Source organism: Endocarpon pusillum (genome assembly GCF_000464535.1).
Source record: "Endocarpon pusillum Z07020 unplaced genomic scaffold scaffold242, whole genome shotgun sequence".
In the NCBI taxonomy this organism is placed as follows: domain Eukaryota; kingdom Fungi; phylum Ascomycota; class Eurotiomycetes; order Verrucariales; family Verrucariaceae; genus Endocarpon; species Endocarpon pusillum.
The window spans coordinates 108,532-134,935 of NW_006916189.1; the positions used below are offsets into that span (position 1 = coordinate 108,532).

The 26,404-nt window shown below is 51.2% G+C and overlaps 8 protein-coding genes across 8 annotated transcripts; 3 read left to right on the forward strand and 5 right to left on the reverse strand.

Moving 5' to 3' along the window:
- Positions 1 to 703: 703 nt before the first annotated feature.
- Positions 704 to 4,030, reverse strand: EPUS_05695 (uncharacterized protein; the record flags this gene model as incomplete). The annotated part of the gene is made up of 1 exon (XM_007803527.1): positions 704 to 4,030. The coding sequence occupies one exon, from the start codon at positions 4,028 to 4,030 to the stop codon at positions 704 to 706; it is 3,327 nt and encodes a 1,108-aa protein (XP_007801718.1).
- A 1,193-nt stretch (positions 4,031 to 5,223) lies between these two features.
- EPUS_05696 (uncharacterized protein) lies at positions 5,224 to 6,796 on the reverse strand (the record flags this gene model as incomplete). The annotated part of the gene is made up of 2 exons (XM_007803528.1): positions 5,224 to 6,214; positions 6,264 to 6,796. 2 exons carry the CDS (start codon positions 6,794 to 6,796, stop codon positions 5,224 to 5,226), a joined length of 1,524 nt encoding a protein of 507 aa, XP_007801719.1.
- A 588-nt stretch (positions 6,797 to 7,384) lies between these two features.
- Positions 7,385 to 7,798, reverse strand: EPUS_05697 (uncharacterized protein; the record flags this gene model as incomplete). Its single annotated transcript, XM_007803529.1, has 1 exon — positions 7,385 to 7,798. One exon carries the CDS (start codon positions 7,796 to 7,798, stop codon positions 7,385 to 7,387), a length of 414 nt encoding a protein of 137 aa, XP_007801720.1.
- A 924-nt stretch (positions 7,799 to 8,722) lies between these two features.
- On the forward strand, positions 8,723 to 9,787 carry EPUS_05698 (uncharacterized protein; the record flags this gene model as incomplete). Its single annotated transcript, XM_007803530.1, has 1 exon — positions 8,723 to 9,787. The coding sequence occupies one exon, from the start codon at positions 8,723 to 8,725 to the stop codon at positions 9,785 to 9,787; it is 1,065 nt and encodes a 354-aa protein (XP_007801721.1).
- Positions 9,788 to 10,602: 815 nt separating this feature from the next.
- On the reverse strand, positions 10,603 to 14,193 carry EPUS_05699 (uncharacterized protein; the record flags this gene model as incomplete). Its single annotated transcript, XM_007803531.1, has 8 exons — positions 10,603 to 11,371; positions 11,459 to 11,657; positions 11,755 to 11,934; positions 11,989 to 12,007; positions 12,809 to 13,086; positions 13,246 to 13,689; positions 13,748 to 13,964; positions 14,020 to 14,193. The coding sequence occupies 8 exons, from the start codon at positions 14,191 to 14,193 to the stop codon at positions 10,603 to 10,605; spliced, it is 2,280 nt and encodes a 759-aa protein (XP_007801722.1).
- Positions 14,194 to 15,972: 1,779 nt separating this feature from the next.
- On the forward strand, positions 15,973 to 18,700 carry EPUS_05700 (uncharacterized protein; the record flags this gene model as incomplete). The annotated part of the gene is made up of 2 exons (XM_007803532.1): positions 15,973 to 15,985; positions 16,038 to 18,700. The coding sequence occupies 2 exons, from the start codon at positions 15,973 to 15,975 to the stop codon at positions 18,698 to 18,700; spliced, it is 2,676 nt and encodes an 891-aa protein (XP_007801723.1).
- Positions 18,701 to 19,866: 1,166 nt separating this feature from the next.
- EPUS_05701 (uncharacterized protein) lies at positions 19,867 to 22,031 on the forward strand (the record flags this gene model as incomplete). Its single annotated transcript, XM_007803533.1, has 2 exons — positions 19,867 to 19,919; positions 19,994 to 22,031. 2 exons carry the CDS (start codon positions 19,867 to 19,869, stop codon positions 22,029 to 22,031), a joined length of 2,091 nt encoding a protein of 696 aa, XP_007801724.1.
- A 611-nt stretch (positions 22,032 to 22,642) lies between these two features.
- On the reverse strand, positions 22,643 to 24,626 carry EPUS_05702 (uncharacterized protein; the record flags this gene model as incomplete). Its single annotated transcript, XM_007803534.1, has 3 exons — positions 22,643 to 23,880; positions 23,929 to 24,430; positions 24,507 to 24,626. The coding sequence occupies 3 exons, from the start codon at positions 24,624 to 24,626 to the stop codon at positions 22,643 to 22,645; spliced, it is 1,860 nt and encodes a 619-aa protein (XP_007801725.1).
- Between the last annotated feature and the right edge of the window lie 1,778 nt (positions 24,627 to 26,404).

Here is a 26,404-nt window from a genome sequence, read left to right on the forward strand (position 1 = left end):
TGATGATGATGCCGAGGAGAACCGGTTGATCGATCAGCTGGATGAGGAGTGGGATGATTGATTTCGAGGGGTTTTTTGGGGGCGTTTCGAGGTTATAAGGGGGGGAGGAGAAGCTGGGTGGGTTTATAGATTGAGGTTTGCGTAGATCTTGGGCTTGGGCTTGGGCGGAGGAGTGAGTCTTTCGCAGGAGATGGTCAAAAATAACAGGGAATTTGTCTTTGGTGATGAATGGATCGATGAGACGGGATAAATGGATGGGCATCTACTGTGTCATCTTCTTGCCTATCCATCACGTTGATATCGAGACCCGAGGTGCTGGTCATCTATCTTTGCTTGCTCTCCCATATCCGGTCTTGCTGCGAGCGAGGCTTGTTCTTGTCGTTGCTCTCCTTCGGGACGTCTCCTGAGGTGCTCGGACTGAATTCTCTCAGTAGAGGCCAACCAGAGCCCACTGTTGGACGTCGCTGGCGGAAGAGTCGACATCGGAGCTGTCGTAGAACCCCTGTCAAGCACTCCTGCTTGGGACGGGCCAGTGAGAGGTCGAAGTAAGCATGAGGACTGACCTTCTTGTCCATATGGACTTAGCCCCACGTTCGAGCTCCCACAATGGTAGCAGCTTCGTCAAAAGTATGCCGAGGAGCTCCTTAGTACTAGTCTTGCACAGCCAGACCTCGAAATTATAACTCCTTCAATCGCTGCCAGATCACGGCTGGCCCTGACCGTCTGTCATGCCCACGTCTCCCATCCGTCCTTGTTCGGAGAAGGATCCTGCTCCTCCCCCGGCAGTTCCAGTACCCGCACCCATGAACAGACTAGCATCTACATCCCCTATCTGAGGCGGATCCATGTTGAAAGGCATGAACCATGCCGAGCTCGAATCAGGTAGTTCGATACTTCCACTCACGGCACTGCTCAGTTCCCCACCACCTTCACCGATGTTGCCCAAACCAGCAGCCATGTTCATGCCTACGCCTTCCCATATGTTGTACCCAGCGCTAGTGCCTGGCAGATCAACATTGCTGGTATTGCTGCCAATGATTCCATCCATCCCAGAGTATGCTCCGAACACGAGTTGGCGATCTAGCTGATGAAGGGAGTTGGTGGGGAAGAATGAAGTGCCGGAGTGGAAGTGAAACGGTGGTGGTGCGAGACTGAAAGTGCTGGATTGTGGAGTACGAGTTTGATAGAGCTGCTGCGGGGAGCTGGATATGTAGTCTGTGCTGATGGTACTAAAAGTGTGTGGATGAGCAGTCTGAGATGGAGCAAGGTTTTGGAGTGGTGGTGGTCGAGGACGAGATTGAGATTGCGACTGACGGCGTTGTTGCTGCTGCTGTTGCTGCTGCTGTTGCTGCTGCTGCTGCTGTTGCTGATGATGTAGACTCCTTTGAGGAGGATTCTGGGGAGCTGCATGGCTTTTGACATTACTGGCTTTCTTGGTGTGACGCCGTGCCACTTTTTTGGTCGAGGCTGGCTTCGTCGGTGGTGAAAGACTGGCAAAGAATTCTTCCACGCTCTGAAGATCTGATCTTTGGCCCATCGCCGCCTCTGAACCAAGCTCCCTTCCGACATTCTTGGATGACTCGTCCCATTCCTTGCCTGGTATCCCGCGAGGATACTTGTCGAACCAATCTCCATACTGAAAGAGTGACGAGTCCGTATCACTTGAATCCGCTGTTGACGGCGGACCTCTGCGTGCGGCGTCAGCGAAGTGGCGATATATATCCTTAACGTTTTCAGCCATGTAATGAAGCATGCCCCAATATTTCTTCATCTTGCTGAGGTATTTGTAGTTATGCCTCAAGTTCTCTTTCGATATTGCTTCGAGCTGTGGATTCTGTGAAAATAGGCCCCATACTTGGACGGTACTCGCAACATAGGCACAATACCCAGCAAAGGGCGCTGTGAGTAGGTGACCAGCAGCCTGTTCGATGAGGTGTGAAATCTGGCTGGCTGCTTCTACTACAGAACGACCCGCATCACTTAAAAACTGCTTAGGCATATCCTTTGGTGGTTGCGCTCTGGGCGAGAGAGGGATGGCGAAACGATAGAGGAACAACATGTTCTGCTGTGAGATGATGTGTAGATAGAGAAATTGATTAGCCACTCGTTCTGCCGCATGATTCTGTAAGTTTTGTGTACTGTAAACGATTGATGGTGGCATCGAATTTCGGAAGCAGTCGATATTTTCTCGAAGCCGAGCGAACCCAGATTCGGGCGACCAGATAGGATGCTTGTCCTTCTCCTTCCCTCCAAGATTGAGATATTTGACGATTCGTCCCCACAACACCACAGCACGTATTACATAAGCGGCCACGCCCATATTTTCTTTGGGATCTGGAACTTTTCCACTATCCAGGCTGACAGGCTGGGGGAAATTTCCCTCTAGATCTTCAGTGGAACCAGGTATCTCCAGCTGAAAATAAGACTCCCTGATTGGTAGCTGAATTCGTAGAAAGTCTTCGTCTCCGAAAGGCGGCCTTTCCGTTCCAGAAGCATTGAATCTGTCCATCAGAAAGCTCGCCCACATTGTGCGTCTTCGAATTTCTCTGTCCGTAAAGCTCAGTTCCGATGCCTTGTCATTCTTTCGACCTAATGGATCATGATCCAATTCTCGATGAAGTTGTAACGCAAATGCCATTCTCATAGCTTGGCCACCAAATGACCAGCTAAGACCTCCTTCGCAGGTACCAAAGTAGTGTAAACCGAGGATGACCAGGACGGTGAGCAGAGTGATGTTCGGTTCCCCATGTCTTTTTTCAACAATTGCACGAGCGGGCGCAGCCCACATGTCGCCACGCAAGAAAGCCGGCTCGGTATTTACCTGTGGGTGTGTAGAGAATCTGGCTGATATGGCGCACACCGCCAGAACAAGCACGGGAGGAACGGTTTCGGCCTTCAGCTTGCGCATGAAACTCGGCTTGTGTAGGAGAAGATAGGATTGTCCATATACACAATCGAAGAATACTTCCGCAAGATGCTCTTGAAGCTCCTTTGGAGGCAAGAATTCTGCACCCTCGGTCAACAGCTTCTTCTCCCCATCCTTTAGGTTTCTGACTCGCCCACGGTCATCTGGCAAAGGCTGCGATCTGGAGTGTGTCCAATCGTCGAGCTCCTTAGCAAATGCCTCCTCAGCAGAGCGCTTCTTGGTAGGACTGATTTTGGATGGTTTTGAGGTTGGAACTGGTAAAGCAGGTTTGACGACTGCTCGACCAGTGGCTGACAAATCTGGCAAATCTTCCTTTGGTATGACCTTGATCACTCTCTCCTCCATCCGCTTCAGTCTTTTGTCCAACATAGCCATATAGTCCGTCCTTGGTGCCGCCTTCCGAGCTGTGACTTTGTATACACACGGTACCCTCGATCTCATGCAGTGCTTACAAGCGGGCTTTTCCCCAGAGCATCGAATTTTCTTCCGCCTGCAGGCTATACAGGCTAATGGGAGTCTTTTTCGCTCTTTGCCGGCCTTGGTCTTGAGTTCACTCCATGGTGGCGGATCCTCCTCCTCATGTTTAACCCCATCTTCACCCTTGTCATTTTTGCTGTCGAGCTGGTCTGGTACAGGTTTGGGAAGTTGTTCGTCTGACTGTTGACGCCCTTGACCCCGGGAACTAGATGGGCTCCATATATCAGAGCCTCCAAGACTGTCATGACCATGACCATAGCTCTGGGTGCCTATGCTGCCCACGCTGGACCGGTGGCGTGGCGGCATTATCATGGCACCAGAAACGGACGAAATATCGGGAGAATGCCCCGGTAGACTTGTTGTTCTGGTGCCCTGAGGTGACTCCAGTGTGCCATGACCGATAGACTTGGGACTTTGTGTATATGCAAGCTCATATTCGGAGGAAAAAAGTGAATCTGATGGTGCAGCTGGGGAATAATGACTGCCACGAGTGGAATGGGAGAGCGAGTCGACTCTAGGGTGTCTAGCATCAGGTAAAGCATATTCGAATACTGGAGGTAAAGCAGCGTGTTTGGGGTCGTCTGAATCGAGGACTTTGGCATGCGGCAGGCTTCTCGATTGGTTCATGGCCACTCCTTGGGTTTGCGCTTTGGAATCGAGCTACTCCGCATTGCAGCTTATGAGCAGGATGATGGTGTATCGTGCGAGCCTCATAGGCATAACCGACCATCCATTCGCCTACGATAAGACTGTTCACGCAGTTGCAGCCTCGGGTGACGCTAAACTCAACCAACATATGGAGTATTATTCAGAGAACAATTCAGATGCTCATCATTTCCACAATTGGGGAAGTTCTGAACGATCTTTGAGGCGTCCAATTAATCGGCCTTCGGTGGGGGGAGCTTCGACCCAAAAACGGATTTAGATTAGCGACCATCGTCTTGATTCGACATGCCCAAGCATTGTCCAAAACGGTCAAACAAGCAATGAAAGTCGGAGAATATGATAGCGATAGACTGGTGGGCAATGGTCAGCTTTGCGCTGAACAGATCAGCCAATTCAATATGAATCAAGGCAATGTGGACTCGCAGTCCAAGGCAACAATGAAGGACAGGCAGGAAGAAGTATCGCAGAGGATAGGACTTCTCTCTAACCGAACCCTGGTTGGCCTCGTAATTTCGTTCTTGTAAGACCAGGCACTTCACGCGCCACTTGTCCGGTGCTGACCCTTAGCAGTACCACTCGGCGAGTAGCACCGTAACACCGATGGGAGATCTCCTGCAGCTGCAAGCCGGGAATGGCGGAACCATGCATGAACATGTCATCCAGGCCACCCCTCTAGATCAACGTGGGGAACTTGGCTTTCGCTGGCTCTGGTTTGAAGCAGTTGTGAGGGATACTAACAAACTGGGTTCAATTCCTATTAGCGCTCTGATGGTTTAGTCGCTTTACTCTTATCTGGAGTCAATGGATGACCATCATTGACGATCTGCCCCATTAAGAAAGCTAACAGCACAATCTTAAAGTGACGTCGACATTGCGCAACCTGATCAACATCTGCCGAGTCATCCTTTCCTGCTCGCTGGAACGGAAATTGGGTGTGCGCTTCGGTAGGGAATAGAAGCGACACTGATGCTTTTAAAGCTGTTCAGCTAAAGAAGCTAACGCGAAACCATTACACTCGACACAAGAACAGGCCATTGTCAAGAAGCTCATGATGTAGACTAATGGCACCCCTAATCTGCTGAGGGCATGAATACCTGTTTGAGCAAAAGCATAGCATGTCCAATGCCATCCAGACCAATTCAACGCACCAAAGCTCAACCCCTGCTAATTCTCTTGCCCAAGATCCGGCTCAGCATACCACCACCACGCTCTGCTCGTGTCGTCCTCCGATTGCCAACTCTTTCGTTGCTTCCCTGGCCGCCAGACTCCATTTCTGCCAACATTTCATTCACTTCATCATCAATAGTGGGCCCAAAGGCAGTGATGCGTGCTGGTGCGCTAGGAGGCAGGGGACTAAGGAGACGTCGCAGTCTGCCACCAGGTGTGAATGGGCTCAATGGTCTCCTCTTCTTCTCCTTCTCGAGGTCAAATTCTACGCCATTAATCTGTACCGTGAGAGATGGTCGAGCCTTCTTTGAGGATTTGGAAGAAGATGACAAAACTGCCTCGGCTGCCGGACTGATTGAATCATTATCTGTCTCCCTCCCAGGTTTCGAAAGACAAGACCGAGCTGGCTTTGGCGCCCGGTTGATGGTGGCATTCTCTTTCTCCTTCCCTTCTTCCTGAGCTGTTTTCCCGGCTTCTTTGTGGTGCTGCTGTTGGTAGATCTCAAGTTCACGAAGCAATTTTGCTCGTGAGCCCTTCGCTGCAACGCCAAGACGTGCAAGATCATCGTCAGATAATGTCACGAGGGTGTCAAAGCTCAACGTAGCAAGAATGGAAATGTATTTTTGCAAGCGATGATGACGGAGCCAAGCTGTGACGGAGTCGGTTGGTGGAGTGCCGCTTCGGGAAGAGCCACTGCGAGTAGATGATTCCGATCGTGCAGGTGATCGAGTTGAGGAAGCTATGCTAGCAGCACGAGACCCAGACATGGATTCAGAGGATGTGCAGGATGGATCAGAAGCCGTAGATGTCTGACGAGAGTGGCGGCTAGAAGGTGCAACCACTCCCATTGCTCTCAGATATTCGAGAGGGCGATAGTAGAGCCTGATGATGGCGTATGGTTTATCGACCGGGTCGAGGAGTTGGTATTTATAGCGACGTTTGGGATCATTAGGACCTAGAAGGCCGCCATTGACAAGACTGTGCGACCTGTTAGCTGAGAAGGTAGACAGGCGAAATGCATCCTTACCGGAGTCCATCCTGGTATTTGTCCTCTCCGACCAAAGCCTCATCTGTGGCAATGTTGGCAGCGTCGAGCGGAAGTCGCTCGCGGTGGTCAATACGATGAACCCTGAGTTCAACGCAGTCGTCAAACGGACCAACTTGACTGGGAGGGTGGTCAGAGAAACGGAAAGCCTGACGCTCGATCACTGGCAGGCCAGTCTGAGGGTGGGTGCCAAGGTATTTAAGACCGAATGCTGTTCTGCCTTGATAGTCGTGCTTTGCAGTGCAGTCCCAGCTGGTAAAGCCCTTGCCGTTGTGGAGCAACTTGAAGTAATACTGCGCATTAGGGGGATGAGGATTCTCAATCGAGTAGTCAAACCAGATTTGAGTACCAGGAGAGGACGGAACGTAGCAGGAGACGCTAGAGTCTTTCTCAGATGGAACTGAAGGCCCGCCGATGCTGGATGGATCAACTGAGATGAAACGCCTGTACTCGGGAAGTTTGCGGACAGTATGCTGCGAGATCATGCTAATGCTGATTCCGCGATATTGTACCATCTTGACGCTGCTGGAGACGAGGTATGAGTCTGTAATGTTGAGGTGCCGAGTTTCAAAGTACGGAATGTGGATGGAGCTGGTGAGGTATCGTTGAAGTTGTGCGAAATTCAGAATTGAGAAAGTGCGGTCTCATATTTCCTAGCAGTCTCCAGGCTCCAAATCTATTCTCAATGCGCAGCCTATTGTGTGCATTCTTCAATAGAGTATTAGTAGTGAATGCAGGACTGCACAGGGCTGCCAAGACTTCCGATTTCGATTGAACACCGCAAGTTCAGCATTGGGAAATGCCCTGAGGCAGGAGCGGAAATATGGGCAGTAGCTTGACTCGAGGAAGATGTTGCGCATTTGGAGAGACTCTGGACGCCGCAGTCTTGTCACTGAGCAACCGATATAACCACTCTACTTCCATATGCATGAATTTGGTCCTTCTGAGCAGCCCAGCTTTGACGGCATACCGACATCGCAACGCAATACTCCCATGACCTGACCATCCAAAGACAAGAGTAGTCTGCTGATGATTTCCATGATGGGCACCACAACTCTGCTGCTGTCGCCAGGACCGGCTACAATGACAACAACGCTCAGGCTTCAAACAGCATCTGGTAAGTTCTTTCCTTGCTTCATGTAGATTTTCCTCTCAATCTCTCTCGTCTTCTCCATCTCCTCCATCTGCTGATTGATTTCTCGTGTCTTTCTCTCCGCCTCTGCCATCTTATCCTTTACTTCCTTCACTGCCTCTGCTTGCGCTTTCAAGGCAGCTTCAGGTGTTGTGTATTGCTTTTGGAGTTGGGGAAGCTTGTGGTGTTGGAGATCCTCTGAAGAAAGAAGCTCGCAGGAGACTGGATGATAATGATACGGTTTCATATCCGTGCTTGGCACTTTTACTTCTGGAAGCTCGGGATGTATGGCGACCTGTCGAATCTCAGAATCGAGCGGTACAACCTTGGTCGAGGAAGCGCCTTTGTGAGATTTGGTGGGTGACAAAGGCGTCTCGCTTGCCATGATTACATTCATGCAACCATCAGCATGGATCGTCAAAGCTACAGGTCAAGTCACAAGCACTGGAAGCGTTACATCAAGCAGTGAAGTCTGGAGATCGATCGACGGGGTGAGGTCTGTGCGTGATCTGGCATGATTTCGGACCGGTGCAGAATGATCCGTGTAAGTATTACAAAGACAATCCTTGGCAACATTCAGGGGCACAAGCTTGTCATTTCAACGCAGCCTACTTTGACGTGCTGCTAACCTTGTTTCGTTTTGCAGACTGACGAACGAAAGACGACAGTCTCACTGCTCGAAGCATTCTGCAATGATGGGCGCCCTCGAAGAACGGATAGCAGCTGTAGCTCTACATACATTTGATGACCTGCCAACGAAGAGCAAGCCTAGAAGCCATGCCCATAGCTCTCGCGAGTGGGTGCCAATGAGCGCTGTTGTGCTCGTCCGTGGTATACACTCGACACCAGCAAGTTCACGCGAGTACAAGAGCATTGCTGACCTTGCATAAGAACAGATGCGAACTCCGTCTCTGAAAAATTGACTTGTGTTAGCTTAGCGTGTGCAATCCCTTCCATCCTACTGATTGTTAGGTCATTATCGTCTGATCTTCATTTAAGCACCGGTTGTAAATGCCTCCCTTGTTCAGCTTTACCGAAATGTCATGGCCAGGTACTTCACGACAGCCATGCGGAAATCCTCAGTCTCAGAGGTCTGAACCAATTTTTTCTCTTTGAAGTATCTCAACTGCTCGATCCGGACAGTACTTACCAAAGTGAATGGCTCTGTGCTTGGTCTTCTCCAGTCGCGGACGAGCCAATCGAATTAGATAGATTGCAAAATAACAAAGTCAAACAGCCGCCCTTCGCCATCCGCTCCAACGTCTCAATTCACATGTTCAGTAGCGAAGCGCCTTGTGGAGATGCCAGCATGGAGATCCTGATGTCTGAACTCGGTGCAGAAGAATCAGTGCCATGGTCATCACCACACCCCGAACCTCCAAGCAGCGCAGGAGACTGGTTTTCAGCAGGATCTCTACAAGGTCGAGGCTTCTTCTCTGACCTAGGAGCAGTACGACGCAAGCCGTCCCGAGCAGACGCAGAGCCGACATTGAGCAAATCCTGCACGGACAAGCTCTCCATCAAACAGGTCACCAGCCTCCTCTCCTTCCCGACCTACCATCTCATAGGAGTAACACCAAACGCCTATCTCTCATCTCTCATCCTCCCAGCAATGAAATACTCCGAAAAAGGGTTCGCTCGTGCATTCAGCCGTAACGGACGTCTATCAGCTATCGACGAGAAGAGCCTTCCAGTTGGGTACAGCTTTCACCCATTCATAATCACACCCCTCCGAAAGGACTTCGAACTTAAATTTCCGTTCAGCAAACCACTCGCGACCACAATCGCACCATCGTCCTCAAACCCATTGCACCCACGGGACAAAGAAGACCCCCCCACCAAAGCAGAACAGAAAACAAAAGCAACCAACCTTTCCGCCTTATACATCCACCACCCACGCAGTCCGCCCCACCCGAACGACCCTACCACTTCAAATCCGGTCAGCGAAACCCTCCTCAACGGCGTCCACCAAGGCCACACCCTCACCTCCCCCTCCCCCAAGAAAGCCAGCATCATCTCGCGATTCCGCATGCTACAACTCGGCCGGCAGCTCGCCAGATCACTCCTCCACCTCTCAGACCCACCCAGCACGACAGGGCCAGACCTTCACGCCCCACCGCGCCTCCTCCTCGGCACGGCGGACGAGGCCGTGCTCGCCGGATGGAAGGGCCTAGTCGCCGCGAGGACGTATGGCGAAGCCAAGCGGGCGGGCGAGATTGCGCTGCACAGAGAGCGGGCGAAGGGGCTGGTGACGCGGGTTCTTGTCGCTGGAGCGCGGGCAGGGCATGCCGCTTCGAAGCATGCTGGCAGCTGGCCGAGGAATGACGCGGATGAGGATTGGAAATTACCTTCGGAAGAGGATCGATCGCGATGAGCAATTGAAGAACTACTGGTTGGTCGGTGACGCAAGTGGAATGCAGAGAGAGACTTGTGTGCCAAGAACTCAGAGGATCTGGGACGAAGCCCTGCAGAAACCGGGTCTTTGAAAGAAAACAGGTTGCAGATATTGAGTGTGGACGTGATAAGTAGATCAGAGCTGCGTGGCTGGTGGCATCAAAGCCCCAGGGCTGGCTCTTCAGCCTGGGGAATACATAGTGGTTTCAATGGTGATACATATCAATGTCCACTTATGGGACAGTACGAGACAAAGTGTAGCATGCAGTGATTACGTCTGTAGAAGAGATAAAAGCCATCACATCACTCTCATTGCGTCAATCTGCAGAGCGAAGCAGGCACATACACGATTTGAGACAGAATAAAGCGGGAAGAAGTCTGCTGCTTCTACAACAAACTATCGAGTTTCAGCTACTTGACTTAAGCTAGACGGCCAGATCTCCGAGCAAGGGTGGTCAACAGCATCCTTCTTCAGTCTTTTTTCCTCCCCTCCAGTTTAAACAAGAATTCTGCTCTTGTTATGCAATCGCTTTTTGCTGACATCGTGTTCGCTGGGTTGCTGGGCGGTACAGGAATATTGAAAAAGAAAACGCGCACAGGCGGTGACAGTGGGACGGCAGGCGATCTGCAGCAGAAGAAGAAGCATAGAGCCCTCGAACCTGAGCGAGAGAGAAAGAGTGCTGCATTTTGAATCGAAAAGAAGGGCGGACCGGCATAAGATGGATGATTTTCGACGGTAGTGGAGCAGAGCCGCTACCGACCATTTCCAGACCGTCTGCTGGGTGACATGGTCGTTCACGCGCCCAAGGATGGGAATGCAGCCTCGTCATCGACGACAACAGGCTGAGCCGAGTCACTCCCTCCTCTGCCACGAGCACTACCACCACCACCACCTCCTCCTCCTCCTCCTCGTGCACCACGTCCACGGTACTCTCCATCACCACGACCGCGCCCACGACCACGGAATTCACCATCGCCACGCCCACGATACTCTCCACGTCCACCACGGTCGCCGCCTCTTCGCTCGCCACGGCCGCCACGACCACCGCCATGGGAATCAGGAGTAGATGTCTTCCATGACAGATCTACATCCACTTTCTTCGGGGCATTTCTCAGTCTATCCCTCTCCCTTCTCGCCTTTTCTCCTGCTCCTGAAATGTACTCGTCACTTTCATCGCGGCTGATGGCTTTGGCGTTTTGCCATTTCTTGTCCTGCTTTGCACCTTCGTTTGGCTTTCTAGCTTCCTTGAGACCGAGGCCATCTAGCTTCTTCTGTGCCTGTTGTGCAAGATAGTCGGCATATGATATGCTTGTATCTTCTGGCTCCGCGGGTTCAGCTGCTTCAGCACCAGCACCAGCAGCGCCGGAACCGGAGCCGAAACCATCATCAGCAGGCTGAGCAGCTCCAGAATCAGAGAAGCCTGGTGCCCCCTGTGTTGCGCCTTCATCCCATCCACCTTCCTTTACTTCAGATGCTGCGATAGCCTCGCCGGCTCTCTCGTCATTCCATTCTGCATCACCAGTGGGAGCGCCCCAACTCTGGTCGGCTTGTTTGGTGTGCTCGCTGTAAGATAGTTGTTAGGTATTTGTATAAGTGAAGGCCGAGCCAGCTTCTCCTCAGAGACGACCAAAAGGACAAGAGTGTGCTTACGCTAGACCGGTGCGACTGTGACGATCATCTCGATTGCCACGACCTCCGCGACCGCCACGACCTCCTCTCCCTCCACGACCATCGTAGCTGCCTTGGATGCGTCCGCCACCTATCCTGTCAGAGTGACGATCTTGTCGAAGGCCATCATCAGTAGGTTTGCCGCGGTTGTTGATGCTGCCTGCATTACGGTCACGGAATGCTGTAATGGATCAGCTCGACTCCCGTACAGATTTAAGCAAAATCTGGCATCATGCCTTGACTCAATGACGATGCAATAGAGCCATTCATGAACGTACCATCTTCAGACCCTGTAAAGCCACCTCGTCGGGCACCACGTCCACCTCTGCCACCACTGTGCGCTGGCTCCGTTGGGGCATCTTTCGGAGCATCACGCTTCCCGGACCGGGGGTTTGGCTTCTCAGCTGTTTTTGGAGGTGGCGATGGCTCTCGATCAGAGTCTTGGTCGCTTGTGTTCCCTACGACGAAATCAGAAGGCGACTCTAAGAAACAGGCTCAATTGGTGGGATTACCAAGTAGCTCGTACAGGTTCTGTGGGATTAAAGAGTTAGCACTGCAGCTCGATACGGAGAAGCTGCCAGTTGATAGGACACAGGGAGATTCTGCTCGCACGGCTGCGAAAGCCCTCTCCCTGACACCGGAGCTGTTTTGATATTGGGCTCACCTTGCTCTTCACGTCTGACATCACGCCTACCAACCTGCCTTCACGGAAGGCTGCCCGACTATTGCTCCAATGCGCTGGGCGTATCTGCGATTGCTCGAGTGTGACAGGACCGTCTCACAACAGGCCCTTGTCGACTCGATATGGGAATGACCAACGGTGAGGTGAATTGTACGTTGCACACCCGAGGTATGAGGGTCATGTCGTGGAAAATGCTGTCCGCAGTAGCAAAAAGCGGAACGCTAGGCATCTCTCAAAGTGGTTGTAGGGCTTAGGGCTGGTGATTCGGGACGCAAATGCAACCAAGTGATGGGCAGAAATCGAAAGGGCGGCTCAGGATCACGGTGCTACAGCTCATCACCTGCCTCTGGTTTTAATTTGTGTAATTAACGGTAGAAGACAGTCAGTTTCATACTAAAAGGTATTGTACATGCGCTGCCCGCTGCTCGCTAGAAGGGTACAAGGCGTGCCTTCATCAACCATGACGCTCAATAGTGCCACCTGTTCCCATAGTGTTCTCAATGCGCGCGCCTCATAAAATGCTTTTCGTCCTTAACAATGCAAGCTTGAAATTCAAAAAACACGACAATTGCTCCGCTGCAAAGTCACAAGGTACCACCAGAGAAGGTAAAGAGGTCGCCGGCTTTCCGGCTTGAGGTTCATCTGCGAACTTGTTGTGCATCATAGGTGTACGGTGTGGGGAAATGCATGCTCGCGCTCAGCCCAAAAGGATCTGCATCCAGCATAGGATCGTAGGGATCGAAAGCATGGTTTCCAGATGCAAATGGGCCTCCACCAGCATCGGTCATGCTAGGCAGTGGAGGTGCCGGCTGACCTTGCATGCTCATCGATACATCAGGGAGGCGGAAGTTGGGGATGAATTGATCTATTCCCGTATCATCTCCTGGCGCATCATCAATCATTTCTCCTTGGGCATCAAACTCTTGATCTGTGCTTACAAGTCAGCCAAGGAGAGAAGAGGTATCAGCTAATGCGAAACAACAGGGAAAAACAGAAGCTCGTCAGCTGGGGTTCGGGAACTCTGGTAGGAAGGGATGTCCCTTCGGCAAACATAACCATTAATATCATAAATAGCTCAAAGACTCACCGGGTATTGATATAGGGTGCGATGAGGATGTGCCTGCCGTAGGCCGAGAGACTGCAGAGTGGTGACTGAATGAGTTACGCTCCGCTCGCAGCTGTGACCGCTGTTGTTGATGTGTCGGCTGGTTTGGAAAATTAGATGTCGGTGAAGATAATACACCTTGCACGGAAAACCCAGATGGTCTGGAAGTGGAGGGCGATGGAGTCTGAGAAGGTTGGCGCGGATATGGGGAAGGCCGTGAGTAAATGCTCTCGTGTCCGTTCTGCATCGTGGTGTTGACAGGCTGCAACGGAGGTACAACAGTTGTACAGTTGGACCGTGCTGCTTGCTGCCTGCTCATCATGGCCCTCTGCACTGGCGAGGCCTGACTGGTCATGGTCGGTGGCGCCTTCATTGGACCAAGATGAGGGCTACTCTTCATCCGCAATTCAGCCTGAACATCAATTCCTAGCGTCTCGAATCAGTAAAGAGCCTCCAGTTGGGACAGACGGCATAATCAGCCGACCTTTTTCGAGCAGAACGCGTTCAAGCAGAGAGTTCTTATATCGAAGCATCAAACACTCATCAGCGGCACTGCGATGACTCTGCTGTAGATTCTGTAGAGTATCCTCATGGTGCTTGATGGTGTTTTCGAGCTGCTTGATATATTCTGTTCGCCTTTCTCGGAAGGCAGCCTGTGCTTGCCGGTTCCTTTGTTTTCGCTCCTCAGACGTAGCATAAATCTATCGGGGAGTGTCAGCCTTCTATTGCGATGCCAGATTACTTGATCGTATGTACTGGCTTTCGTCCACCTTTCCTCTTCTGAACCTGAACCACATCTTGGGTAACCGGTCCGATGTCTCCTTCTGGGGTAGATACAGATGAGCTGCTATACCCGTCATGTATCGACTCGGACTTAGGCACTATTGGGTAGCTTGGTGTCGCATCGGAAGTCTCCATCATCGAGCCCATCTCCTTCAATACAACAACAACGACACCACCGCCCCTAGGGCTGTACCCCTGACAAAACAGCGCAAGCCAAGCGTCGATTAGGTTCCTTCCAAACGCATTAAACGCGCGGCTCAGTATTAGAGATGGGTCTAAAATTGATTAACATACGGGATTTGGGTGTGTGTGCAGTCAACATCAGAGATAAGGAGCAAAAATGGGAACGTCTTACAGGGAGAAGAGATAAGACATGAGGTAATGGAATGACATCAAAAGGGCTAAGCTTAAAAACTCTGCTACCGTGAGGGTAGCATAAACATGGGGAGGCAAATTCAGACAGGAATAGCCAGAGCTTATGAGGGCCATTTTGACCCCTCGTCTACTACGCTGACCGCCGAGTGACCGTAAAAGAGGATCATCTCCTCGGAGGCCAATGGTACCAGACAGGCCCTTGGTGGAGCAGCAGTAGATTTGGAGCCAGTGCCTGAGCCAAGGATGTGAGGGGGTGCAGGCATGGCTGGGTAGAGATGGATAAACGTGGATGAACCATCTGACGACCCAGCCTGACGGTGCGGCTTTTCGAGAACAGGGCGCAATGCACGGATCTGGCATCACAGTGACGGGAAGGATTAACTCGTAGCAATAATGAGGTGATATTGGAGAGGGTTCGAAGCAAGGGTGAGCACGCCGCACGCGGGCCACGAGGTGGTAACGAGGAGATCCACTAAGTTTACTACTGAAAATTTGCAAACTGCGGGATCCAATCAAGGGAGGAAGCGGAGCGCCATCAACGGCATTAGATTGCTACAACAGGAATGGACTGCGCACTTATCCTGCAAGGCCAGAAAGCTAGGCGCATTCCGATGCATCAGGTGGAAGCCTTTTCAAAACTTAGTCGAACAGAAAGTCACCATGCTACGGATTTCTCCACGGAGCTCTAGAACTTGAAATGCCGGACCGTCGAGACCTCCTCTTCGTACAGCTCCAGCCACAAAAATGATGCGGGCCATGTACCAGTTGTGTCTTGCAAAGATCCCTGACCAGCCGCGGCCATGGTCGTATCAAATAGTGAGACCTCCCACGCGGCTCTTGTCGATCGATCTGATGCCACCCGACGAGCGACCCTCTCCCTGAGGGAGCCACCTCATCGACAGGATGTGTTTTCAACCTTATCCCAGACGTCAATGCGTAAGAGAGCAGATACGATATGCAACTATCGCTGCTATTCCGGCAGTTTTCTGGTTCGCGGGAGGAAACGAGGTCGTCCTTGAAAAACGATCCACGAAAATGGTTTTTGCTCGAACAGAATGGCGTATACAGGTTTTGACTCCCGTGGTAGGAACTAATTGATGCACTCATCATGTGTTAGGAAAATCCCAGAGCCTGACAGAGGACTTACCCGCTTGTGAGAACAATGCCGCAGTCGTGGCCAGATGGACATCAATGAATCCCTGGATATGCTTATAAGCAGACCCATTGAATCTGGGGACAACATTGATGAAGATAGGAATCGTATAGCAGAGAACGATATATGAGAACAGCAGTTGCTATCTCATTTTCCCCTTCTCTATAAGCTGTAGGTAGGTGGTGGTTGAAATAGTGTTGGTAGGAACGTTGGCAGTGGTTCTTTCTTCAGGATGCGCCTTGTTCCCGTATCGTTCACCTGTAGCTCACCGTCTTACTTCGTGATGTTGCTGTACTTTCCTACGTCTTTCATTGAATATGGTCATTTACTGAGCGTGAGGTTCGCCGTTGTCTCTCACTCTTTGCTTCAGTACAGCAACAATCGTCCAAGCGATAACAATGAGCACGACTGGTACGTCTTCGCGAGATTGGTGTCGAATGATCGAGGCTGATAGAACCATCAGAGCATTCTATGAAGTCTTCCTTCTCTCATCGTGCAAGCACAGAGCATGTCAGATCTCGAGGATCTCCTTTGACAACAAAGAATCTCAATGTCTTCCAAAAACCCCCGAGTGCGTCCTCTCGACATCGAATCCATGAACTTTCCGACATCCGCGAAGTTTCAGGCTCGTCTAAGGAGGGTACCGTCCTCAAGAAGCTATCACCCATGCTGGATGTATTCAAAGACCGGAAAGTGTCCGAGTCCATGTCGCAGCTAACCTCACAAGAGTATGGCGATGTCGAAAACAATTTAGAGGACACGCCTCCGTCCAGGCCTCTAACACCATCACGCGAAATGGGTAGTCGAGCTCCAAGCGCGCTGAGCCTACTCATGAAGGACGTGCCTGAGCGAAGATCTTCAGCCAGCTTTCTCGGCAAATGCAATGCCATGTCCAGGCATTCCAGCGTGAATGACCTTCCCTCCTGGAAATTGCCACCACCTTCTGCAGCGGGGCAGACCATTCCTTCTCGGGGGCGGGTCAGCTCACCGGTGCGCAATGTGATGAAGCATGATCCTACGGCCTCCAATACCGTGCGAAGTCCTTCCAAGACTTTCATTAGAACGACGCCTCCCCTAGACATTCTCGATCTCGGAAACACTCGTCATGGACGCGTCGACATCAGCCTTCAAACACCAGCCCCTTTGTTTGTTGGAGGCGGAACTATTGAGGGACACCTCTTGCTTACTGTCGATGGGGGAAGTACCCATAAGATCAAGGCAAAACCATTGTTCATCTCCAGGCTTTCTATCGACGTCATTGGTGTTGAGGAGGTGACGGACGGCAGAAGATGGGTCTTCCTCTCACTTGCCACAGAGCTCTTCGACATAGACCACCCACCACCAGCTCCTCTGGTATCCGCCCAAACTCCTGCCTCTGGGCCAGAACTTTCATGGCCTCTTAAGCCTTCGTCGGTGGTAATTCCATTTTGTTTGAATCTACCGCTCAATATTGGTCCCCCACCATATGTGTCAAAGCAAGCTCGCATTCGGTATATCCTTTGTGGAACCGCTCACGTCAGATCAGCTGGGAAACGTGCTTTGATCAGACAGAGTTTTGAGATTCAAATGCTGACTGTGTACGATCCGGAAAAGGCACTCAGTACTCTTCCAAGCCCCTTACTCGCCACAGAGCAACTTTCCATCCCGCATGGCACGGTCACACAAACTATCAAGCTAACGGCAGGGCTGCATCGGCAGACATGGGTCAATGGCGCCATGATTTTTGTCGACGTCCACGTCATGAACAACAGCCCAAAGACGCTTAAGAAGATTGAGGTGCAATTGGAGAAAAGCACGTTATGGTACTCTCATGCGGCTGCAGGCACGATCGAGAAGAGGGCCACACATCTACGACTTCCGAAAAGGAGCGACAGTGAGGTTGTCTGCATATCGGTTTTCAAGAAATCCAAAGATTGGAAGGGTATTCCCTCTCACAGTAGCGAAGTCCGGACATGCGATTTGGAAATCCCACGAGGGCATGTTACCATCTGCACAGGTCGATATTTCGAGGTTCGATATTTTCTCAATATCATTCTCACCGTGGCAACATTCAAGACGATCGCTGTCCAATTACCAGTCACACTTATCCACATCAACTCTTTGGATATTGTTCCAAACTCTCTCGCTCAAGTTGCCGCTTCTATTGAAGCTAAACGTGCTCGTACAGTGTCCGTCCCCTACGAAGCTCTGTATCCACCGTTTCACCAGGGCCAAGCCTTCACGGCTCCTCGCCGACAGTCTCTCGAGAGAATGAGAAGGGCGTCTGGCGGGCTTAACATGGATGATTTGGCAGCCTTGACCCACGATCTTGATGCCTCGCCTCGTCGGTTTGCTAGAGCTTCCAGCCACGGCCACAGACACGAATCTATCACATCCGCTGCGTTTCCGGGAGAGAATGATCCTCCGAGTAGAGTCAGTATGGCACCATCTTCTCATCACCATCACACGCACCACAACAGCTGTTACCATTGCCACCTACAGGATGCAGATCGTCCTCAACATTCACGCCATAAGCCGTCTTTGTCCTCTCTTCCAGGCCCCAAATTGCCCAGACTCCAACTTTCAACCTCGGGTCTTGGCTTCTCCGAGTCTGAGTTCGAAATCGCTCCAGATTCGCCACCCAGAAAAGTCATGCTTAGTGAGAGCGAGAGGAAGCTCATTCTTCAAGAGAGAGAGCTTAAACTGCAGAGACAAATGAGTCAGAAGAAACAGTCTACACAACAGCTACAGCGCAAGCCGAGTTTGAGTCTGTCAACTCGTGAAGCCGCAGAGAAGGAGAGACTGAATGGTCCTCCTGGTGGGTACCGTGGATGGAGGAACGTTGCTCTTCAACCGATGGTGACAAGCGCTACCCACAATGATCAAGGAAATTCAGGGATGGCTCACCCTTCGTCAAAGGCTGGGAGAGCAATGCCACTGGCTAACACGCGGTCAAGATCTAGAACCGGCCCGGGAAGGCTGGATCTGAATGGGCCTTCAACATCAACGAAAATGCCAGGTCAGGACCGGGGCAAGGCAAAAGCTAGCATTGACCGCGGTTGCGGAAGGGGTAGCGGTGAGAGGTTCAGGGTTGCGCCTGCTGGTACTGGTGGAGGGAGGGGTCTCAGGAAGAGTGTGGAGTGGTGACCAGTCTTCACAAGACCAGCCTGTGATGTGTCTGGTTTCTGGTTTCCTGGTTTGACTTCTATCATGCCCTTAGACATATTAAATGAAAGATGGGATGGGCGGTGCTTTGGCTGTATATGTAGTTTGGGGATGTATGGTTCAGTTGTGCGTCATAGACCACATACATCGATTAGGGATATATCGATCGCTTACTGGTATCAGCTATAATATCTGAAACATAAGAGACATTGATATTCAACTATATGGTCTGAAGATTCTTCTCGCTTGCACCATCTAAAGAAAACGGTGGGCTGATTTATCAGACAGAATTTGGGCCAGGGGCCGAGATAATATACTTGAAATCCCATCTGCACAGGACCGAAAGAGCGTACAGACCACCAAACAGTTGCTCTCATTGGGCGGCAGCTTGTATGGACGGTGACTTTGCTTCGGCAACAAAAGATGAACACCCAGCACATGCGATGGGACACGGTGGTGAGGTATGGATATCAGAGCACGAAAAACTCCGCTTTCAGGGGCCGATACAGCGATGTCATTGAACTGTTCGAATGAGCTGTTCTGTTTGTTGAGGGAAGATATGTCAAGTCTTCAGTATTCTCTGTATAGCAACCGCGGCATAAGGGCTGTTGACAATGTGAAGGGCGAGGGTGTGGTCCCTCGAAGCATGAAGTAGCAGAAGAAAGGGAGTCTTGAGCCCAAATGGCAGCACCGGATGGCCGGATGGCAGGATGCCGCCATGATCGACATGACAGGACCAAATACAGCCGCCTGCTGGAGCACAACCGGGCCTTTAGTTGAGTTGGGGTGCTGCTGTAGAGTGAAGATAAGTGTTTTGGTGCAACTTGTGTTTGCTTTGCCCCGGGATGTCCTAGACAGCCGGGGAAGCCAAAAGTGTTTTCTGTTGCCTTTCACCGGTGTTCCTGTGTTCCTGTGCAGTATATTCCGAGATTTTGTACACCTAGCTCTGTTCTGTCCGCCTTTGTGATTGTTGTGGCCTGTCCGTATTTGATTATCACTCCTTGGTTGCTCTACTAGATCACACACGTCTAGCACTCAACACGTAACGACACATCCATTCGCACTGCTTCAGCTCCACCATTCAGAAGCTTTGTTGCTACTTCTTGTCCTCAAGTTAGAATAAGCACAAGAATCAGCTCTTCAACCTCATGGCAGTGTCAGCTGAGGGTAACATTGGCACGACCAAGATGAAACTTGAATGGTAGGCTTTCTCCGTTTCTTGCTTACGTGATTCACCTATCCGGACACTGACCTTCTTTCTTTCTTTCACTTCAGTCCTTCCGAAGCACCACACGTCAAAGTCTACCTTGCATCCAAATCATCGCTGAAAGATCGTCGTGTTCTTGTCGACTCGGCTGTTCCACTCGAGGCCTTGACTCAACTCTCTGGCTATTTTCGTGATGCTTTCCCAGTAGTCACCGAAGCCTCACAAGAGTCTCTCATCCCCAACATTGGACCTGATCAACACAACAGAGAGGCCTCATTCGCTCCAGCACAAGTTGCACATGTTCCTGGTGGTCCCATCAGCATCACAATCATGGGCGGTGACGCACTCGCCGACGAGACTTTCAAGATCATTCTTCGCTGGATACTTGATACTTACAAGTCAGGTGAAACTGAGCAGATTTCTGACAAGCTCTCTTTCACCGATCTAATTCATTGCATGGGCGTCGCCGAGCTTCTTGCAGTTCCTGTGGCGCTGAAAGACCAGTTCTACCAGCGCTTGGCCAAGATTGCTGACGATCAAGTTCCGCTTGATGATGTCAAAGCCTTGTATGCTCACGCAACAACAGATCATCCAGCTCGCTCTATGGTTGTTGAGAGCGTTGGCAATGCGTACTTGGAGAAGCGGCTGAAGAATCGGAACGCATACTACGAATATTCTGACGAGAACGAGGAATTCAAGAAAGATCTTCAGCGGTACATGGCGGAAAAGAATACCCCTTTCAATATTTCAGGCACCGAACCACATGCGGTCACGATCACTAACGAAGCGAAAGGTAGAGATGAGACACAGGGAACCGAAGCAAACAGCATGAGTTGGGGTCCAGCAACCACTACGACACCTACCTTTGCATCAAGCTGCGGTAACCAGGCCTTGAAGCCTTCAGAGCGCTCATATCTCCCAGCTCCGATCGTTTCTTTTGATGGACCTGCTGATGAGTGGAGCCCTGTGGGTGGTGTCGCTGGTGACCAATGGACCGCCTGTGCACCCGGCTGGCAAGACACGTCTGCACCGGCAGGAGGCTTTGGTGAGGATGCCTGGGCCACCACAGGAGGCGAGTCAACCAACAACAACGGCTGGGGTGATGACACTGGCGGTGGAGGATATGCAGCAACTGAAGATGACAATACCTGCCGTCGTTGCAAGCAAAGCGGCCACTTCGCTCGAGATTGCCCTGAGCCACGTAATGACAACTGCTTCAACTGTGGGCAACCAGGCCACATCTCCCGCGACTGCACTGAGCCAAAGAAACCTCGTGGAGATGATCGTACTTGCCGTAAGTGCAATGAAGTCGGCCATATTGCTCGCGACTGCCCCGCAGGCGGTGCTGGTGGAGGGGATCGTGCATGTCACAAATGTGGCGAGGTTGGGCATTTCTCACGAGAGTGTACCTCTTCCGCCTTCGGTGCCACGGCTGGAGGTGCTGGAGGTGGCATGAAATGCTACAACTGTCAACAGTATGGTCACAAGTCGAGCGAATGCATCAATGAACCTGTCGAGCGTGAGTATGGTTCCGACCCTCGTACTTGCAACAAGTGTGGTCAACAAGGTCATATTTCCCGCGACTGTCGTGAAGATGGTGGTGACTCCTACTCTATGCAGCATGCTGGAGGTGGCTACGGCGAAGAATACAACACTGGCTATGGCGGTGGCTATGATGGGCAGGCTGGCCTATACGATCCGGGTGCTGGCGCTGAAGCGAACGTTGACCCTCCTCGTGAGGAAGTGGTCAATGTCACAGTTACTGCCACTCGTGTTCGCAAAGGCAAGAAAGGACGACCAGGATATGTTGACGTCACTCAAATGCTGTATGATCCTCGCGCCTATGAAGGACCTGAGCCTACTTCATCCTATGGAGGAGGTGGCGAGCGTCGTGGTGGTGGAGGTCGAGGTGGACGTGGCGGGCGTGGCCGTGGCCGTGGTGGACGTCGTAACGTTGGAGATGATGGAGGTCATGGAGGAGATTTCGCCAACGACCCACCAGCAGCCGAGGAGATTGCGACTGTTGCAGTTGAGGGTGATTGGGCCGATGCTGGCGATGCTGGCGATGCTGGTATCCCCTCAGCGCCGGCAGCATCGGGCTGGTAAGCGACCAAGCAATGATCGGCTTACTCTACCAGAATCGTGTACCTTTGGTGTCTGTGTCGTTGAGCAATGATCGTCTAGCTTGTCCATGGCACAACGAGAGTGAGAAAGCTGAGCCGAAGTAGCGATATGGCCACTACCCGTACCTGTGCGGCGCAAAGTGTGCATAGCTCACAGAGCCCAATGTAACTAAGTTAGTACTAATAGTCGAAGATGACTCGATGCAAACAAAGATTTGTTTTCTCCAACTGCAGATGCGTGTGCCGTGAAGCTCCAGAGGAAGTTTCCACTTGGCAATTGTCGATATGAGATATGTGTGACGATCTTTTATTGATACTTGAAGCGTTGTGCGAAAGAATAGGGTTGAGTCGATCTTGAGATGCGGCCTGGGCGCTCAAAGTTACAGTTAAGTACTACTAACTAGTAGTGTGAGCAGTGTTTGCCTGTCATGCACTATACCGTAATTGACTTAACTACACAGCAGCTTAGCGTTCACACATTGTACATAAAATTTGGAGCACACTCTGCTCTTGTTCTTCCTCTCTCTCCACGCTTGTTCCCTTCGATATCTTATTAGTACCAAACTTAACCCTACCCGCTAATATCAAAAGGCGTCACTCATGCATAACCACCTTCCACTCCCGATCCACCTCAATCCAATCCTTCATGTATACCCACCCGAGCTCTCTGCGATATGCATATTTCCCTCTCCATCCAACCATCAACAGGTTAACGATAGGCAACGTATCCAGCGGGTTACTGCCCACATCGAAATAATTCTTCGTCTCTCTCTCCTGACCAATATAAGGTCGAAGACGCTGGCCCGATAAAGAGAGCGCGATGAATTCATACGAGGCGTTCTGATCGTGATGCGGAGCTGTTAGCTCTTTTGTAAGCTGACTCACGTCCCCGCAGAGCTCGCCGACGATGTCGCCTGCGGCGTCGATTATACTCAAACCGGTCTTCGGGCTTCTTTCCCGTAGTCGAAGGAGGCCAGATTGAGTTGCGGTGAGGAGAACTCCCTGTCTCAGGGCCGGGAGAAGAGAATTCGTTTTCTGGCACCATTGAGGCCATTTTGCTGACGGAATAGCTTCCTTGCAGAATGTCGGATAATCTGGCCAGCGCATATTGAATCTCTCACATATGGTTGAAAAGCTGTCGGTTGTCGGGGACCAACAGGTCGGTATACTTCCCACGAGCCCTTGTTCGCATGCAATTGCCATATAGAGAGACCAATTATCATCCATCTCGGTCTCACTGTGTAGATTGACGGCTTGCAGCTGACCCCCTGCAAACGAAGAAGTATCCTTTTTGTACCAGAGGGCAAGCGTCCCATATAGTGCCGTCTCCTGATACCGTACTTGATCTGCGCGGTTCATGATTGCGGACCACGACCAGGTGGGACATGATATTTCTTCGGTTTCCAAGCGACAAAGGCTAGTGTTACCGAGGTCAGCAAACCACCGCAGAGCTCGGTCGAAATCTACTTGAGGCAGCCCGTTGATGAACGTACTCTTCCCCTCATATAATGCTTTCGTGATTCCAGTGATGGCATTGTACACGTCCCACTGGTATGAAAGGCTTCGGGAAGTATAGTTCCGGAGATGACGTGCAAAGGCCTCAAAACGTGAGCGGTCTTCCTTCATCAGAAGTTCATATGAAGTGAACTCATTGGGATCAGTCTCGCTATTATATGCGTCCTCGTGGCAGGTCGATTGTACACACTCAAAATATGCTCGTACATTCGTGAAGAAAAGCCGTCGTCTTGCCAGTACAGCTTCCTGGTAGGTCCATCCGCGGGTATGCCATAGAGCGAGGGGGTCATCCTCAGGTTCTCGGATGATATTGGTGACTCAGAGACCGGAGATGTCTTCGTGGTGTTGGACTACAGGCCGCGGACAGCTGATGCCGTGGATTCCAAAATCCATGTTGTTGCCGTACGCCGCGATCAGTACCAATCGTGCTGAAGTGTAGACATCACTCATCGCCTCAATTTGATTCATTTTGTCTTTGGGATCATCTTGGATGATACAGAGACGGTCCACCCACAAATACCTTTCCCCTAATCGCGTACTTATGGTCATAGCATCTTCAATCGTTCGAGGCATTTCTAATGTTGGAAGTCCACCGTCCTCTTTCATTCCAGAGATCGTAGCACGTGTAGCTGTAAGTAGGGGTGAGCGGGTGTCCACCCCCCAGACATAGCTTAAAGCAATAAAGGCCACGTCCGTTGTTTCCACAATGCGCCGTCGAGTAATGTCGATCACTCGGAACCCTTGTGGTAAAACCCGCTGGACTTTTTGCCGACATCGATCATGCTCTTCATGACATTCGCTTATCTTTGTTTCCAAGCGCGCCCAGGAGACCAATGCTCCGACACTGGGCAAATTGCCGGCTTCGTCCTGTTAGAAAAGGGGGGCCATCAGATCCGGTGACACACTTGCAATTGTCCGCATCCCCTATATGAAGATCCCCAACCCACACGTTCAACATCCCACTCCCGTCCGGATACTGGAAGTAGATATCTGCCGCAACATTGCTGGATGCCTGCTCTCCGGGCGCGCCAAGATAAAGACTGAGGGTGTAATTCATCTTCATGATATGCGAGATCCGAACTCTGTCAAAAGCGCTCAGAACCATATGTCTGACGATGCGGCAAAACGAGCACTTGGTCATCTCGATTTCCTCAATCAGGCCCTTCCTCAACGGGAACAAGTATCTGCTCCGAGTCTCAGCCGGCACACATGCTACCAGATGCTGGAGGCGTAAATGCTGGCAGGTCGGGCACATGGATTCATTTCGGAAATCTGAAATATTACACTGCGAGCAAGGTCGGTGGAATAGCTCCTGCCGTTCGGCTGGCGTCGGTCCGTTCACGCTGGGGCCGTAATAGAATATTGCGGAAGGACAATGTACACAGTTATGGGCTGTCTTGAGGACTCCTTGGCCATGGTGTTCTTCTGCTAGATCGAGTACATCCTGATGGCCCATTTGATATCAATGGTTATGCTTATCTAGGACGGGCTCGAGAACATACTTACCCGGTTGTCGTGTCCCATGTTTACCTCCAGCCTTGCGCGAGTTCACTGAAGATCGGACCCATGCGTCAAGAAGACCGAGGGGGCTGAAACGTTGTCTCTATAAAGTTAAAAAGACGTGGGGACCGGGGGCTTCTCTGTTATATCTCATGCGCCGGTTAGGCCCGCCCTTAGAAACGCGCCACCTCAGAAACACGCCGTTGACGACCAAATCTACTCTGTGGCCTGCATTTCAACTTCTTTCATTTCTAGGTCGGCGGCAACCCAGGACTTTATCATGAATCAATCGACATCTCTCATGAAAAGCGTCTCTGATGTTATTATTCTCCTTTCCTGTTTATTTCTCATGAACGGGCGCCAAATGATGATACATATGGTCGTAAGGTGTAGAGTCGGTGGAGGTAGTAACTTAGTATGTTGAGCCTACCTTCGCCCTGCCAACCCCCTGTCACCCTACACTCCCAATTTCATTCTCCATTGATTAAATACTTAGCTCTGGCCGTAGCGCCTTGGTCAAGCCCATCAGCCAGCGCCGTGGGTTCCTCCCTTGCCACGTCTACTCAGAGAGTCACACGTGGATCTTGACCTCTCCAATTTCATTCTCACCTCGAAACCTGAGACCTGAGCACACGTAACTGTAATGCGAGCAATGAATAAGCAGCCTTGAGCTGTGGCAGGGCAAAACTGTTCCGGGCATGATATATCTTAAGCTTCCCGTTTGAGGCCCGGAGGGCCAAAGTTATCGCCTACATTACTTCATTTTGGTTGACGCTAGTAAGGATGTTAGTGATCTGAAGATCTCGATGTACTACGTACTACGTAGATTCTGGCTCCGACGAAGAGCAGAATGGCCCAGCTAGGGAAAGGTTCTACACGCGAAGGTCAAGGGTTCAACATTAGTAGCTATCATTGGAGCTTGTCATGAGATATATGTGGACCTGGCCAACCAGGCTCAGATATTGTACTTGGAATTTCTAAGAGCTCTGAAGGCGTAATTCTGTTCCTCCCAGGTTGCACGATTGACATCTGTAATAGTAACTTGGACCATAAATTGTGACTGCGCCAGCCTCGAGAATCATGAAGCGGGAACGCACCAGTGCGAGGGGATTGCTTAAATGCAGAAAGTCAGCTATCAGCCAGTTTATCTGCACCCGAAGCTGGATTCGTCAGGCCATCTGCCCCACTTTGGGCGACAAGGAAGAGACCCTGAAGATCACGTGCGGGATCGACATGATCGAGAACAAGGCGTTGTTGAGCCTCAGAGCACCAGGGACGAAAATTGCAACTGCAATATCAAGGCGCGAGAAGCAGACCAATTTATAACCTCAAAGAATGGCG